We start from the raw sequence: 16,621 nt of genomic DNA, 5'->3' as shown, positions 1-16,621 counted from the left end.
TTCTTTCTTTCTTTCTTTCTTTCTTTCTTTCTTTCTTTCTTTCTTTCTTTCTTTCTTTCTTTTTAATTTATTGTTGAGGTTTTGTCTGTCTTTTGAGGGGTGGGTGGTGGTCATTTTTAGGAAGGTCTTCCTCAACAGTCTACAGTCTGGGTTGTCTGCTCATGCCTGAGTGAGGAACAAGACGTGGAGGGGCGTGGTTCTGCAGTAGAGTGCTTACCTTGTGTATGGAGCTTGGGGTTCTCCAGTGAGGAAAGGAGAAACAGCCGGTTGAAGTTCTAAGCACCTAGACTGAAGATCTTAATCGAGGGCTTCTCTCCTGTGTGATCGTGAGTGTTGGAGATGTCTGAGGTCTTTCCCTCAGCGCTGGGCTGACCGTCCAGAGCAGACTTTGTGGTATCTCAGCTGGATGGGAGCAGAGTCCCCGGAGCTTCGTGGAAGAGGAAGGGGCTGTGGAGCTGCCGGTTCCTGGGAATGTGTGCGTCTCCCCTTGGCTGCCTTGTTCTCAGTCATTTCCTCACCCTTCCCTGGCCAGCAAGCCTCTAGCCAGCCTCTAGCCCTATCCAGCACACCTGAACACTGTTGTAGGGTGGGAACGCATGTGGTGTCTTGATGGTTCCTAAACTGACTTTCCATCACACCTTCGTATTTTTAGTATTTGTCTCTGTTCTCTCACCAGCCACTGCCAAAGGCTTGCAGAGATGCTGTGACAAATCATGTCAAGTCCTGATTCTTTACTTCTAGTTCAGAAATCAGTGTTTCAGATTTCCTCTTCTAAATTCCTTAGGACTTTCTCCTCTCTTTGTTACTAACTTTGAAGTTTTTGTGTCTGTTGTTTTTATTTTTATTTTTATTTCCCTCATCTTTTTTGGTTTTTAGCTCTTTTTTTATTATTAAAAAAAAAAAAAGCTAGCAAGTTCATATTGTCGTTACAAAGGAGTGAATACATGTGTCTGTCTGAGTTTGACCACTGTCTTAACCTGTAGGGGGATCTGTTGTCTCACATTCTCCCATCCCTCTCCTCCGGCTGCACTGAACTTTGACCCTCCCCTGTCACTGCTCTGGCTCATTCCTTTGATGGCGTTAGGAGTCACTGCAGTTACATTTAGTTTTGTTTTTCATCACATTACTATAGTGTAACATTTGGCACAGATACTGGGTCGCATTTAACCTGGTTTGTCCTCTTGCATGTAAGAGGTATCCACGGAATGTTGGTTGGGTTTGATTGTTTTAGGGCTTCTGTGCTGCCATTCAGTCCACAGAGTATGCCCCTAAGCATCCTCTGGGGTTTTACTGGCCCCCTAAGGGTGCTTTTGTTGACTGCCACAGTTAATTGATCCTTCTGATTCTTCTTTCCCCAGTCTGTGGAGTAGAAGAGTAGACAAAGGAAAGTGAAGTTAGATGGGAAAGAGAAAAGAGGAACTAAGGATAAAAGGGAGAAGGACGATAACCCTACTGCTTATGTGTGTATTGCATAGTTAAGCTACATGCTTCTGCTGTCTGAGATTATTAACTGGTTGTTTGCGGCAAGAGCCTTACTTAACTCTCTGAACCCATCTCTGGCCCAGCTGTCGTCTTCTTGATGACCGTGTCAAAGCTGTGTTTAAAGGTCCTAGGTCAAATGAATTTAAACAAACTTAGGATGTTTATTATTTAAAAGAATGTTTCTTAGAACCAGACCACACAACACCTTGCATATTATATAAGGCTTGAGTATTTATAGCTCACATAAGAAGTTCTTCTCTCTTTTTTTTTAAGTAAAATCTATTTGTTTTGCTCCCGAGCAGGTACGTGTATCTTCTTATCTTACCCGTGGTCTGCAAAGCCTTAATTCTGGTTTAAGTTATGTTTCTGAGGAATATAGGAAATTTTTTAGGATTTATTTATTATTTATGGGTATGAGTGTTTTGTCTACATATATGTCTGTGCACTGTATGTTGTGCCTGGTGCCCACAAAGATCAGAAGAGAGCGTTGGTTTCCCTGACACCAGAGTTATAGAAGGTTGTGAGCTGCCTATGGGTGCTGATACTTGAACCTGGGTCCTCTGGAAGAGCTCAGTGCTCTTAACTGCTAAACCGTGTCTTCAGCCCTATATAGTGTTTAAATAAATGTTTTTGCTTACTTTTTTGACAGGTAGTACCTTCAAGTGAATTTTAGAATCAAGTTCACACATTTGACTGTTTATAAATGTACTTTAGTGGTTTTGAAGGGTGTGGAGTCTTTGTAAGATTTTTTTCAATTGTATGTGCTATGAGTGTTTTGCTTGCCATGTATGTTTGTGCATTACATGTGTGCCTGGTGCCCACTGGGGTCAGAAGAGGGCATTGGGTCCCCTGGAACTTCCAGACAGCTGTTAGCCACCCTGTGGGTGCTGGGAACCAAACCTGGTTCTCTGCAAGAGCAGTAAATGTTCTTAACCAGTGAGCTGTTGTTCCAGCTCTTGAAGGCTTTTGGTTTGTTTTTTTGTCTTGTTTTCATATCTACTTTTATATTTTTTATATTGTGTAATCAGGACTGATAACTACTATTTAAAAAAAAAAAACAAAAACAACCTACCTAAAGAGTACAAATCTAGCTGGGCAGAGCTCTAACTTAAGCCTCCATCCTTTGACTCTTAAACCTAATAATGTAATAATAAAGGGAAAATCTCAGAACTCTATTAAGAGGAAATAATCATGAGGCGGGGGCCCCCACAGCATCACTGAGCCAGCGTGTTTCCTACATGGCTGCGTGATGCACTGTCCTCACTGTCTCACCCGAGCTCATTCTTCTACAGGTGCTTCATGCTGACATCTGTACCCAGAGTGCACTCCTGCAGAGTGCTGATGTCATTGTAATGAACAATGTCTTCGAATATTTTCTCACTGAGGCTGAACAGGCCAGGTATGTTATTTACTGGAGCAAGAAATCTATTACTAAAATACATTCAGGAAGGTGTAAAAAGAGATTGGTAAGGTAGAAATGTTTTCATGCCAACTTTAAAATGACAAACTCAGTGTGGGGTTTTTTTGTACTGTTTTGTTTTTTGTTTCTTTCAAGACAGGGTTTCTCTTTGTGGTCCTGGCTAATTTACTCTGTGGACCAGGCTGGTCTCGAACTTCAAGTTCTGCCTGTCTCTACCATCCCAGTGCTGGGATTAAAAGTGTGTGCCACCACTATCCAGCACTCAAGTTTTTTTTTAAATATTTTTATTTATTTTTTGACAGTTTCATACATGATATCAACTTATTTTAATAAGGAAACAGATTAAATGCAAAGTGCAAATTTTTGACAAAAACTCACTTTGTAAAATACATTTAATTTTTAAAGAATGTTTACATTTATTGTGTGGGTATGTGGAGATGAAAAGAAAGCAACAGTCCGTTCTCTCCACCATGTGTGTTCTGGTTATCAAGTTCAGGTCACCAGACTTTATATAAACCACCTTATACTCTGAGCCTCAGTGGTCCCTGTAACAGGTAATCTTTGGTAGATATACAGTGAGAGCATGATTCGTGCATTTGCTTAGGGTACAGTTTAAGAGAGTGGCCGTGGGTCTTTACTCTTCTTTGCCTTGGTTCTCTTCTCTGTAAAATACCATTGTATTTCTAGCCTGTTGCCTTGGTTTCTTTTTCTGTTGGTGTGATAAAAATCTCTTGACGAGCGATTAAGGGAGAACGGTTATTTAGTTCCCAGTTACAGTCCGAGGTGATGGGGAAGTCGAGGCAGTAGGAGAGTAAAGCATCTCGACAGCTGTGTCCATACAGAAATGGGAAGCAGTGAGCGCATGCTTACCAGCTCAGCTCCCTTCCCTCCCCTTAATTCAATCAAAAGAACCCCTAAGAGCTAGCCAGAGTCCCTCTTCTCAGATGTCACTAGCTTTTGTCAAATCAACAACTAACCCTAGCATCACAGCTGTCATAAAAAAAGTGGATTAGCCGAGGCTTATAGAGAAGATGAGAAATATTCACCTGGAAAACTAATTATGTGTTTGTTGTTTTACACTTGTGGTGTTGAGCCCACATGCTGGGCAAATGCTCTATGTCTGAGCTTTGTCCCACCATCCTCTTAACACTGTCCTTAAGGAAGTAATAACAGGCCCCTGGAGCTTATTCCACTTGTCAGCTAGTGGGAAACGTAGCAACTGTCTGATCACTTTTCTATGCACCCCAGGCTGGCCTTGAACCTCAAGCCCTCCTGCCTCAGCCCTGATGCTGGCATGACAGACATGTGTCACCATACCAGCAGCTTTTCTACTTTTAAACTTAGTTGCAGATAAATATTATGTAATTGTTGAAGGATATAACATCACTGATATAAGAAAGATGCCTTAAATTCTTCAAAATATACCGATTTTGGACACGGAATGATGTGAGCTGTTGGTGAACTGCATGGGGTGGGTTCTATATTTAGATAAGGTGGCGGCGCACGCCTTTAATCCCAGCGTGGGATGGCAGAGGCTGGCAGATCTCCGCGTTCCAGGCCAGCGAGGGCCGAATAGTGAGACCCTGCTGAGAGACCCTGAAGCTCTACACAGAAGTAAAAAACAGCTTTCTTCACGCACTCATTCCTAGAGACTACATGAGTGGTGAACAAGTGGTGGCTCCATGAGGTCGTTTCATAACTTCTGGTTAGGGAGCATGGAGCTCTGGGTAAATGTATGCTTGCGACATGGGAGTGCAAAGCCTTCCTGCCCTCCCTGCGCAGGTGCTGGCGGTGTGTGTGGAACATGAGCATCAAAGCATTCTCACCCTAGGTCTTTACAGCTGAAGACTGCTCCCTACAGAGACTGCTCCTACTGAGGTTAGCTAAGCCTGTCTTCTTGTCAGCGGTACACCGTAAACCCTGTCTCCTTGTTGAGCTGTAGGTAATAACCTGCCTCCTTGTTCAGCTGCATGCATTAACCTGTTCAGCTGTGTAATGAACACACAGAGCCTCCAGGGTGACACTGAGTCTCCGTCGGAGAGCACAGCCCACCCATCAGTTCTTCTGACTGCCCCTAGTCAGGGCTCCAGGAACCAAGCCGAGCCACAACACGGCACTTCTGCTTAGTCTGTGACAGTGAATTTGGCTAAATAGCTAGTTCAGGGTCCTGTCTCAGGTAAACGAAAAGATAGTGTTAATGTCGTTCTTCAGTCTTGTATTAAATCAACTTGTAAAATACATCATTTTTAGAAGCCACATCACAATAAAAAGCTCTGGCTGACATAGGGACATTTGTTATTAAACATTGGTATGTGATTATCATATACATCCTGAAAAAAGAATGTTGTGTTGTCTTGTTAAGAAGTTCTGAGGCTTATGAAACCTCCTAGTCATAGCCTTAATCAGCACAGTTGACACCGCCACCCCCCCCCCCCCCCCCCCCCCCCCACCCCCCCGCCTTACTTGCCTCGCTTCATCTGTGTTCCCCACTGCTGCGGCAAACTACCAAGACCATACGTAGTGTAGGATTCCAGTGCATATCAACCTCGGAGTTAGGCAGAACTGGTCAAGCACGCTGCTCTCCGACACCTTCGGCAGGGCCCATTTCATTGTCCTGTAGAGTTCCTAGTCCCACCAAACTTTGCAGATGCCATATGATATTGGAATTCCATCCCAAAATAGTACAGCCAGCCAAGTGAGGTATGACTTCACTCTTGATGTGAGCTTTAGAAGATCTAATCTACATACCATGCATGTCTACACACAGTTTGTTTGTTTCTGACTTTAGTGCCCCTTGTTTTTCAAGGACTCTTCCTCTCCCTCAGCCCCTAGCAATCTCAGCCCTGGCCTAATCTGAAGGGCTGATTCTCATGTGCTTTGTGGAGCAATTACAAGGCTTTGGTGCTCAACCTGCTTGGCTTGTGTGACTGAAACCTTCGTTTCTCCTTACTGAGAAACTTACAGTAACCCACATCCCCATCTTGGTAATCTCAGTACTTTGACCTCATAACTTTGCCAACACCCCTCAGGAACTGGAAAATTTGCCAATTTCTACTGTGTTGCTGTTTCCTGTGGGTAAACATTTTGCCCATCTAGATTTCTAGATACTGTCTGAATTTTCTTCTGTCATTTTTAGTCAGAAAAAAAAATCCACTGTCTAATAAAAGCTTACACATTGGTTTTTGTTTTGTTTTGCCTTGCTTTTTTTTTAGTGAAGTTCTGAGTTCTCAGCAAAACTGTAAAAAAGATAAAGGTGTCTGTACCGTCTACCCACACACATGCGGAGTCTGCCATTATTCTTCTCACAGAACAGTGTGCTCATTCCGATGCTCCGCGGTCCTCCATGGTCACAGAAGCCCTGGCCACAGCAGCCTTGCGACCGCTCATCTCTCACCAACCCAGAGTGTTCTGTTTCTGGCATGTGCTAGGTAGAGTCATGGCATCCAGAGCCCTTTCAGGTTAGGTTCCTTCTTCAATGTTCCTCTGGGTCCTCGTGGCTTAAGCACACATCTTCTGTTAGTACTGAACAGTGTGCAGTCGTCTGGATATATCACACTTCGCCCATTCTCCTGCTGAAGGATCTCACGATTGCTTCCAATATGGACGGTTAGGAGTAAAAGTACAGGAACTATTCGAGTACAGATCTTTTTTGTAGATACATGTTTTCAACTTCTTTGTGTAAATAGCAAAGTGTAGAGTTGCTGGATTGTATAGTAAAGACCACATCCAGGGTTTTGGTGCTTTTTGTTGTTGTTGAGATGAGGTCTAATTCTATAGCCAAGGCTGTTGCCCTCAAGCTCACTGTGTGCCCCAGTTGGTCTCAAGCTCAAGAGGATCCTCTTGCCTCCGTTTCTTCAGTGCCCGGATTCCAGGTTGCACCACCAAACTCGGTTGGAGCTGTAACTTAGAGCAGATTGCTCAGCATGTTAGAGGCTCTCTCTTTTTCTCCCCATCATGAGAAAGAGGAGACACTGAACAAGAGAGCTTTCTCTGTTGTGATTAATATGCAACATTATCTTACTATTGATTCATTAGATCAGCTTTTGATGTGTTCTAGTGCCTGGGACTCCATCATCCATAACGTAAGAAAACGAGGATCGCTACTAGTGACAGTACCAAGTCTCCAAGATTCTCTCATGAGTCTTCAGGTACATAACTACTTTTTCTGCAGTTGGTTGGTTGGTTGGTTTTGGTGGTGGTGGGAATTAAATCTAGACTAGTGAGCTGGATGTGGTAGCCTAGGCCTTTTATTCAGCACACAGGTGGATCTTTGAGTTCAGAGCTAGCCTGGCCTATAGAGAGAGTTCCAGGAAAGCCAGGGTTACACAGATAACCTGTTTTGACAAATACAAACAAACAAACAAAAACCCAAGGCTCTTGCATGCTGGGGATGCACTGTCCTACCGATCTCTATCTCCAGCCTTCCAAGACTACACTGCTCAAGTACTGCTCTGTGCCTTATCACCTGCCCTCAAAAGCACTGAAATACATTTCTTATCTGGATATAGATTCCCTTGTTTCTCTACACCACTTTTAACAACTGCGGGGTCATATTTGTAGGCTATTAAACACTACAGAGTGGGTAAGAGACATAGCACCCACATTATAGCTGAGAAGGAAGATGACAAGCTTGCACACTGCCACATGGGAGGCCGAGGCAGAAGGTCACCTGAACCCACTGGTATGAGAACAACCTGGTCAACAGAACCCCTTCTCAAAACACTAAACTTCGGAAATGAATACCCACACCTTAACACTGTCCTTTAGCACAGAAGGAATGGGAGAGGAATGCAGTTTCGGCCAGTCGGGCTCCACATGAGAATTTGTCAGACAAAATAAAGGGCTGTAGTAGGGTCAGAGTTGTCCAAGGATTTCAGAGTCAAACAAGTGGAGTGGAAGACTATATTCTATGCACAGTTTGATCTCCCAAGTCAGTTTGAAATCATCTTTTCTTTTTAAATCTGTGGCCCAGGCTAGTCTGCTTGAGCAGGATGATGGATGCTAATTGTCAGCTCCATAGACTCTAGAACCAGCTAGAGTCTGAAGTCCAGTCCTCATGCCTGCACAGCAAGCCTTCTTAAACACTGAACCATCTCGCCTGCCCTCATTGTACTTGTTACAGCAAAGGAAATAAAGTAGAAATGTGTAAAGAAGGTATTCATCCCAGCTTACCTGCTTCATTTTCTCCCCTGAGAGCCCTGCCGTCAGCAGTGTGATCCTACCATAGTTTCCCAGTCTCATAGAAACATCCCTTCTAAAATGTGTTCTTGGTCAGGCCTAGTGGTGCATGCATTTAATCCCAGCTCTTGGGAGGAAGAGGCAGGAGAATGTCTTGAGTTCAAGGCCAACCTAGTGTACAGAGTGAGTTCCAGCCCAGCCAGAGCTATGTATATAGTAAAACTGAAAAATAAATTAATAAATATTAATAAAATAAATTAATAAAAAATTAAAATAGTCGTTTTAAGTTTCTAATTTATAATATTTATATTTGTAAGCCAATTTAGTTGATATTTTTTTCACTTACCAAAATAACAGCTTTTTAAAGATTTATTTATGTGTATAAACTGTTTTGCCTGCTTGTACGTATGTGTACCATTTGTGAGCTTGGTGGCCCTGCTGGTCAGAAGAGATTATCAGATTCCCTGGAACTGTACTTAGGAATGGTTGTTAACAGTACTTGCTCGTAACTGCTGAGATACCTTCCCAGCCCCCAAAACACCAGTTTTAATGCAGTGTACAAGAATCTGTCTAGACAGCCATTGACACCTGTAATTTTAGCAATCCAGAGGCAACCACCGGGTGGTTCACGAATGACTCCAAGGGCATCCTGGCCTAGAGAAGAAAGACCTGAGCTCAAAACAAAACAAAGAGGTCTGGAGAGGTAGCAGGAGCCACACACATGAGCAGACGTGCACACAAATCATAAATACAATGAAGTGTTACAGACTTGTAAAGTTAGACAGGTTGACGCAGGTCTGCACGCCTGGTAGGTGGGAGGCCGGGCGCGAAGACTGAGCACTGGCTGGAGGCCGGCCTGTCTCAGAAACTAGGAAGTTTAGGAACAAGATCTTACGCATAAACTTGATGACTTTGTTGCTTTCTTATTTTAAGAAAACACCTTTCAGGCCAGTGTGATGGTTCAGCATGTGAGAAGTTCTTGCTGTGCCGCCTGGCACCCTGGGTTCAATCCCTAGATCCCCGATGGAAGAGAGAGCTGACTCTGAAGAGCTTTCCTCACATCTACATGCATATAGTAATAATTGCTAAGTATGTTTAAAAGGCAAACCACCTTAAACAGACATGTACAGTGATGGCTCCAGCCTTCTGTGGAGGCTCAAGTTTAGAGGCTGAAAGGTGGAGTCTCATGCAGGTTTTGCAGGGAGATTGCTTCTTGCCAGTACTTTGGGAATGAGAAGATCTTTGTGTTTTCCATGTATTCCAATTGTTTCTGTCTTTGATTATTTAAGCCTTAGGATAATTATTACACTACTTACATTAATTAAAACAATTATGCTAGGAGCTGGAGAGATGGTTGGAGCACTAGTTGCTCTTTAAGATGACCTGGGATCATTTCCCAGCACCACATGGTGGCTCACAGCCATTCATAACCCCAGGTCCAGGGTAACCCCTCTTCTTAATTCCATGGGCACCAGGCACACACTGGTGGTTCACAGTGTACATGTAGGCAAAACACTCATAGACATAAGTAAATCTATAAGCATTTGTGAACATTTTTTTCAAGTTCCAAAATCAGAGTAAAACAAAAATTATTCATGTGGTACTGTATAAACTTAGTCCTGTTTATCATAGTAAAATTCCTGTTGTGTAGGTGCCTGGGGAGATGGTTCAGCAGTTAAGAGCACTTGCTGCTCTTGCTCTTGCTGCTCTTGGAACCTGCATTCGGTTCCAAGCACCCACATGGCAGCTCACAACTATCTGTAACTCCAGATTCAGGAAATCTGACACCCTCTCCTGGCCTTCTTGGGGACCAGGCACAGACTAATACATACACAAGCATGCATACAAACATTTATAAATATAAAATAAGTCTTAAAAATCTATTATGTAACTTACTTCGGGTAATATTGTGAAATTGTAAATAATAAGATCATTCTGTAATTTTCCTGTTGCTCATGCTTTTCTTCTCATAGATCAATCTGCAGCTGTCCTCCTGGGTGGAAGAGATCCCACTGCACCTTGAGGAGTACCCACAAATGGATGCTGACCGAGAAGCTCTTGAACAGATTCATTTGTATAAGGTTCTCTAGCCCTGAAGGAACCCTCTCCCCTGTGATATGGTAATCCATACGTTTTGTTCCCTTTCAAGTATTACATGCATGATCTTGTCCCTGTAAATAGTTCTGTATGAACTACATATGCGGTAGTTCTGTGTGGGTTAAAATACTTATCTGAGATGTTTGGATTGCCCTTTTATCTTATTACAAACATAAGCTTATGTGTTTAATTTACTTAGGGTAATATTGTGAAATTCCAGATAATGAAATCATGTTCCCTGGGCACCTGGATGAGTGTCCACCATATTCTAGTACTCATGAGGCTGGGTTAAGAGGGTCAGAAAGAAGATCAAGGCTAGCCTTGGATACGTAGTTTGAGGCTAACCTGGCCTGTATGTGATTTAAAGACATAAGGCCATCACTATGACATTCTGGAAGAAAATAATCCTTGCCAATACAGTTTGTAAACTGCCCTTAAGATGGCTGCAGCACCAGCCAAACATTTGTGAACAGCCTGTGAGGAACTCAGTTCTAAAGCAATGCCCCATCACTCGGAGATGGGAAGGCGCAGTGGTTGCCTGTTTATGCTTTCCAGACAGCCCCTTGAGTTCAGAGTTACACACACATTCCGCAGTGATTACTTTTACATAATTTTTAAATTTATTTTTATTTCTGTGTGCTGTATGTGAATACACACGCATATCTGTAGACTACATGTGTGTGAGGCCAGTGTTGGCTCCCCTGGAGCTGGAGTTACAGGTGGTTTTGAGCCACATGATACGACTGCTGGGAACTGAGCTCCAGTCCTCTGGGAAAGAGCAGCGGGCACTCTTACAACCACTGAGCCATCTACCAGCTTCAAGTTTTACTTAAGTTTTTGAAGTATTTTTTTACACAGAAATCAGTACCCATACAGACATGATAGTGCATGCATTAATCCCAGCCTCAGACACTAGAGGCAGGAGGATACAGGAGTCAAGACAGCCTCAGCTACAATACAGCCTGGACTACTAAACCTGACTTGGGTAAATAAGGTGGGTGAGGTGAGTCAGGAGCAGGCTTGCTTCAGTCACTGCATCCCGCAGTGGAAGGAGAACACTGCTGAAAGGTCCCTTTGAACTCTGCCTGCATACCACAGTCCAAGCACACCTGAAGTCACACACACACACACCAGATGCAGAGACAGACACAAACATACCATCATCTTCTTCTAATATAAAAAGTAAAACTAAAAAGAATAGATTGCTAATACAATCTCTGTTACATATATATTGACTTCTGCCTAACTAGATCTTACTCAGCTGTGAAAACTATTTGCCTGGTCTGTATTAAGCCATGAATTTGATCCTCAGCACTCATGGTACCCACATACCCAACTGTAGAAAAGGAATGGCTGTGTGTGTGAAAAGACTTATTCCTTTCCAACCAAGGTATTTATTACCCAGAAAAGGCTTCCATGCAGGTAAATAACTATTACAATGTTGCTTCTAAGTTTGTAAGTAAGAAATGTAGCCATGTTTGGAGGTTTTTGTTGTTGTTTTTATAAGGCTCAAGTCCCTAATAATTTCTCCACTACCCTGGAAAAGAATATACTCCTAGTTTAGTAATAACTGAACAATTCTGGAAACAAGTCTCCTTAGTACAGATGAGCACAGCCTGAAGATTTGATTGTACATGCCTACTTAATACATCAGCCACTATTCTATGATAGCTAGAAAACAATCACCCCAATAATCTCACAATTAGTTGACTTAAAAACAATATTCTTTGGGGTAGTTGGGTTTTGTTTGTTTTTATTTGAAAGTTTTTTTAAGTAATAAAGTTTATAATTTTTTTTTAATGTGAGTTAACAAAACAAGCAGGCCTGGTAGCTCAGGCTATGATTTCAGCAATTGGGGGACTGAGTCAGGAGGCTCGCTGGACGTTGAGGCCAGCCTGCTGCAAAGTTTTGGAACACTGATAGAGTGAAACTCTAAGAAAAAACAGAATTAATCAACTAATTAATCAATCTACTAAAAAAAGTTCTCTTCCTATAAGTGGGGGCTAGAGAGAAGGCTCAGTAGTTAAGAGCTCACTGCCCTTGCGGAGCACCCCAGTTTGATTCTTAGCCTCCACAGCAGGTACTCGCAGCAACTCCAGCTGCAGGAGGGCCAGGGCCTCTGACGTTTTTGGTAACCCACACATGTGCACCAAGCCATTCCCTGCTCCCAGCAAACACACGCATAACTGAAAAGACTTTTCAGTTCAAGCTTTGAAATTAATAATATAACAATAATGGGCTTTTCTTTCATTTAAATTTTTTCTATTTATGTACTTGATGTGTTATGGGTGTTTTGTCGGCATGTACTCTGTGAACCACATGCATGACCGCTGCCTGCAGACGCCATAAGAGGGCAGCAGGTCCCCTGGAACATATGGTTGTAAACCACCATGTGGGTGCTGAGCTTGGAACCTGGGTTCTCTGGAAGAACAGCCAGTGCTTATAACCACTGAGCCATCTCGCCAGCTTCTAGAGGCTTTTCTTCTCTTCATTAAACCTATTTGAACATTTCAACTAATTCTGCTAAAATTGTATAAATTATCTTTTTAATAGTATCAGTTACTTCAATTCTCTGGAGCTAGCCAATCCTTTGGTTTGGGGTGATAAAGAATGAAATTAAAGAGAGTTCCATAAGTGAGTTGATGGCTCACCAGCTAATAGCATTTTCCAGCGATCCTCAGGACCCACGTGGCGGAAGGAGAGAACCCACTCCTAAAAGTTTTCTCTCACCTCCACATGCACGTTGTAACACTCGTTCATGGACACAAACACACAAAAGTACAAAATAAGGGACTAGGAGACAGTGCAGCAGTTCAGAGAACTGTCTGCTCTTCCGGAGACTAGGTCTCCAGCACTCACATGGCGGCTCACAACCTCCTGTAACTCCAGTTCCCGTGGATCCAACAACTCTCTTCCGGCCTCCAAGGGCCCCAGGCATGCGTATAATGCACACACGCACATGCAGACACAACACCATTCATAAACACAACAAATAACATACTAACTGATTTTTCCTGATGTCTCTCTCTGTAGTCCGGACCTAGAATCCACGTAGTAGTACACCAGGGCTAGCCTCAAACTCAGAGAGATCCTCCAGCCTCTGCCACTACACCTTGGCTAATTTTTTTTAAGTAAATTAAACAAACATAATAAAACATTTTGAGCGAGAGAAGCCCACACAGCGAGCAGATGAGTTTGCTTCTTCATGTGTGTTCACCCTCTGCCGCCTGCCAGGTCTGCCTACGGCACTGCTGTCCTTCCCCACCCGCTGTCATTGACTCCGCATCACCAGGCCGTTCCTCCCTCAGCTCTCCACTCTGGCCATCACTGTCATTGTCTATCACCAGTGAGCTAGCGACCCGCCTCAAAGCTGGGACATAGAACAACTTGAAACTCTGAATAAATCTGATTTATTTTAGAACGGGGGAATTTTGAACTTTTGCTTATTGTGTTTTCTAAACCCGGTGACTTTTTTTCTTTTCTCTTAGAAAACTTTTTAAAGGGTGTGTGGTGTATGAAGGTATGTCTGCGCAGATTTCCAAGTGTTTGGGCATGTGGAGAGCATGTGTGTGTACTGGTATACAAGAGTGGGGATGAGAGGTTGGCTTGAGAGGTCTCCTTTGATCTCTCCACCTTATGCGTAGGCCAGGTCACTCACCCGAACCTAGAGCCTCTGACTCAGCTGTCTGGTCAGCCAGCTTGCCCTGAGAAGCTCGTTTCTCCCCAGGGCTGGGATCACTGCCAGGTTGCCATGACCGCCTCTCACTTACGTGAGCAGGAGGCGTCCAGACACTGGTATTCACCTGCTGAGCCAGTGTCTTAACTGGCTGACCTACTAAGACATCTCGCAGTGTTTTCTAAAATCTCTTCAAGTTCCTTCCCTATTTTTGATTCGTTCAATGTATTTACATCCTTTCATTTTACTATTTGAGTTAGGGCAGCATTGCAATTATGAACAAAACAGACAAGGTGAAGATCTGTGTCTGTAATAAAACAAAACAACACGCAGGCTTTCCTGGCTCTGAAGCACATGTTCTGCTTGACAGAAGGGTGGAGGCAGAGAGGCTGGACAGGGAAATAAATCAACTAGAATTTTGTTCGGCATAACATTTTCCATGCCACATGACCTATTAAACATAACTATATGTCTTCAAGTACAGGTATGTAATAAAGTGAAGCAGACTGTACTCGGAGTCCCTTTTCTGAGTACATGTTAACAAGTGCAACCATACAACTAATGATACCCATATAGTGTAACATATGACATATAATTATATAACATAATTAACATAGAGCTCTAGTAATAGCTCCTTCTCAATGAGAGATTATGTGGCACTAAAATACATAATTTTATGCATTAAAAGGAGGCTATAGGTGTGATACAGTCATTATGCATTATGTACAGTTTGTTTTGTAGTGCTAGAAATCAGATAATCATTCTTGCCCTTAGCTTCCCAGACCCACCTTTCTTTTTTCTTTTTCTGTTTTTCTTTCTTTCTTTCTTTCTTTCTCGTTCTCTCTCTTTCTTTCTCCTTCCTTCCTTCCTTCCTTCCTTTCTTCTTCTTTTCTTCCATCCTTCCTTCCTTCCTTTTTTTAAGACAGGCTCGCTCTACGTAGTCTTGGAACTGGCCGCATAAACCATGATGGTCATGAACTCACATAGACAGGCTCACTAGCCTCCAAAGTGCTGTGATTAAAGGTAGGTGCCACCATGCCCTGCCTTTCTTCCTTGTAAAAATGAAATGTATATAGTTAGCAGCTGGGTGTGGTGGTTTCCAGCATGATATGTTTATTAACTATCTGGGGATCCTATACATGCACCCGATCCCGCTCACTTCCCACTTCTCCCAGGTCCACCTTCCACCCTTGTTCTCCTTCTCCCCAGAAACGGTGCTTGCCTTTAATCCCAGTGCTCAGGAGGCAGAGGCAAGTGGATCTCTATGAGTTCAAGGTCAGCCTGGTCTACAGAGTGAGTTCCCAGTGTTTTTGTTTTGTTTTTCTCCATAGCCTACAAGTTTTGATATTCCAAGCTTGTGACTGAGTGTCTGCTGTCCAGGTAAAGGTAGCTCCCAAAAACCAAGCCTAACAATAATGATGGAGTCGTCTGAGGTACCAATAAAGCTGTCATACTCTCTAGACAGAAAACGAAAACTTTAAATGCCCTTTTAGAGAGAGAATTACTAAAAGGATAAAAACAAAACAAAAACATAAAAGCTGCCCTGCCTTGGAAGGAGAAACCAGGAGCAGGAAGAATTCCACATGTTCACAGTGCGAGGTCAGCTATGTTACCCTCCCCACCCCTCACAGAAATATAAGACATAATCCAGTGTGGCAGACAGATGCCGTCTAAACTTAGCTACCTGGGACTTCGGTAGCCAACGGCTAGCAGTGACAGGAGCAGCTGCTGCAGTCAGGAGCAGAAGACTGAAGCAGACCAATTACCTTCCATTCCCTGCGGTGCCTTCCCACAAGGCACGTGTTCATCGAACTTTCTTTCATTTAAAAACCTCAGTATTTCTTCCCACATTCCAAGTGTCTTCCCCAAATACAGTTAACACAATACCATGCTTCGGCTCCTTTGGTTAAAAATAATGTCAAATTAGCAGTTTTAGTCAACTCTAGGACTACACTGAGAGAGGTAGACTCATGTGTCCTGATCCCCTGGCTCTCCCTTATGAACAAGTGGGAAGTTTATGAGCCAACAGGCAAGTTTCAGGAAGTTTAGGTAAGGTTGAGTGTTTGTACCCTGTCCCATATGATCTAAAATTGTTTTCTCCAGAGCTGGAGAGATGGCTCAGAGGTTAAGAACACTCACTGTTCTCCCAAAGGCCCTGAGATCAATTCCCAGCAACCACATGGTGGCTCACAACCCTCTATAGTGAGATCTGGTGTGCAGGCAGAATGCTGTATAAATAATAAATAATCTTTTAAAAAATTGTTTTCTCCAAACTAGACACAATTTGGATTAGAATTGTTCCTGAAGCTGTTATGTATCTCTGTGTGACAAATAGACTCCTATGACTAATAAAAAAGTTGAGAATTTATTTTTAGCTTTAAGTGCTTGTGATATAATTACTTACTCACCACTCACCATCCCTTATTCATTTGCTCTCTCTGGTAGGTCTTGTTAACTATGTTTTGATTCGCTAATTGTGTAGCTAGTACACCCAAAACAAGCAAATACACTGCTGTGTGGTGCATCCGAATGCTTCCCAGTGAGAGTCCACCGCGCGCAGGAGCGGCAGAGAGCTGCACAGTTGTCCCAGTGCTTCCCACTGCTCAGATGACTTTGCCACTTAACCTGCAGTTTTCTCCCTTAAAAGGGAGAAGTTAAATGATTTTTGGTGGCTCCTGTGCAGTTTTTACTATGGGGAGTGGCAATTTTTATTATAGATCTTGTAAAGTCATACTTCTTAAGTTACAAAGCAAATTCAGGAGGCTACA

At 43.0% G+C, this 16,621-nt stretch overlaps 1 protein-coding gene across 2 annotated transcripts in view; it reads left to right on the top strand.

Moving 5' to 3' along the window:
* The window catches only part of LOC129678040 (uncharacterized), a 44,427-nt gene extending 28,212 nt beyond the window's left edge, over nt 1-16,215 (top strand). The window contains exons 6-9 of one of the 2 annotated variants that reach the window (XM_055608714.1): nt 2,775-2,881; nt 6,960-7,050; nt 10,054-10,200; nt 13,412-16,215. In XM_055608714.1, coding sequence (XP_055464689.1) covers nt 2,775-2,881; nt 6,960-7,050; nt 10,054-10,170 — 315 coding nt within the window. In that variant the 3' untranslated portion in view covers nt 10,171-10,200; nt 13,412-16,215. Of the gene's footprint in view, nt 1-2,774; nt 2,882-6,959; nt 7,051-10,053; nt 12,692-13,411 lie in introns of those variants that run through there. The other variant, XM_055608713.1, reaches the window with a different exon arrangement.
* Nucleotides 16,216-16,621: the final 406 nt, after the last annotated feature.

The sequence above is a fragment of the Psammomys obesus genome, unplaced genomic scaffold (genome assembly GCF_907164565.1).
Source record: "Psammomys obesus unplaced genomic scaffold, mPsaObe1.curated_primary_1811, whole genome shotgun sequence".
NCBI lineage: Eukaryota > Metazoa > Chordata > Mammalia > Rodentia > Muridae > Psammomys > Psammomys obesus.
Note: the sequence above shows the minus strand (reverse complement) of the source record. Positions and strands in the feature narration are given on the sequence as shown.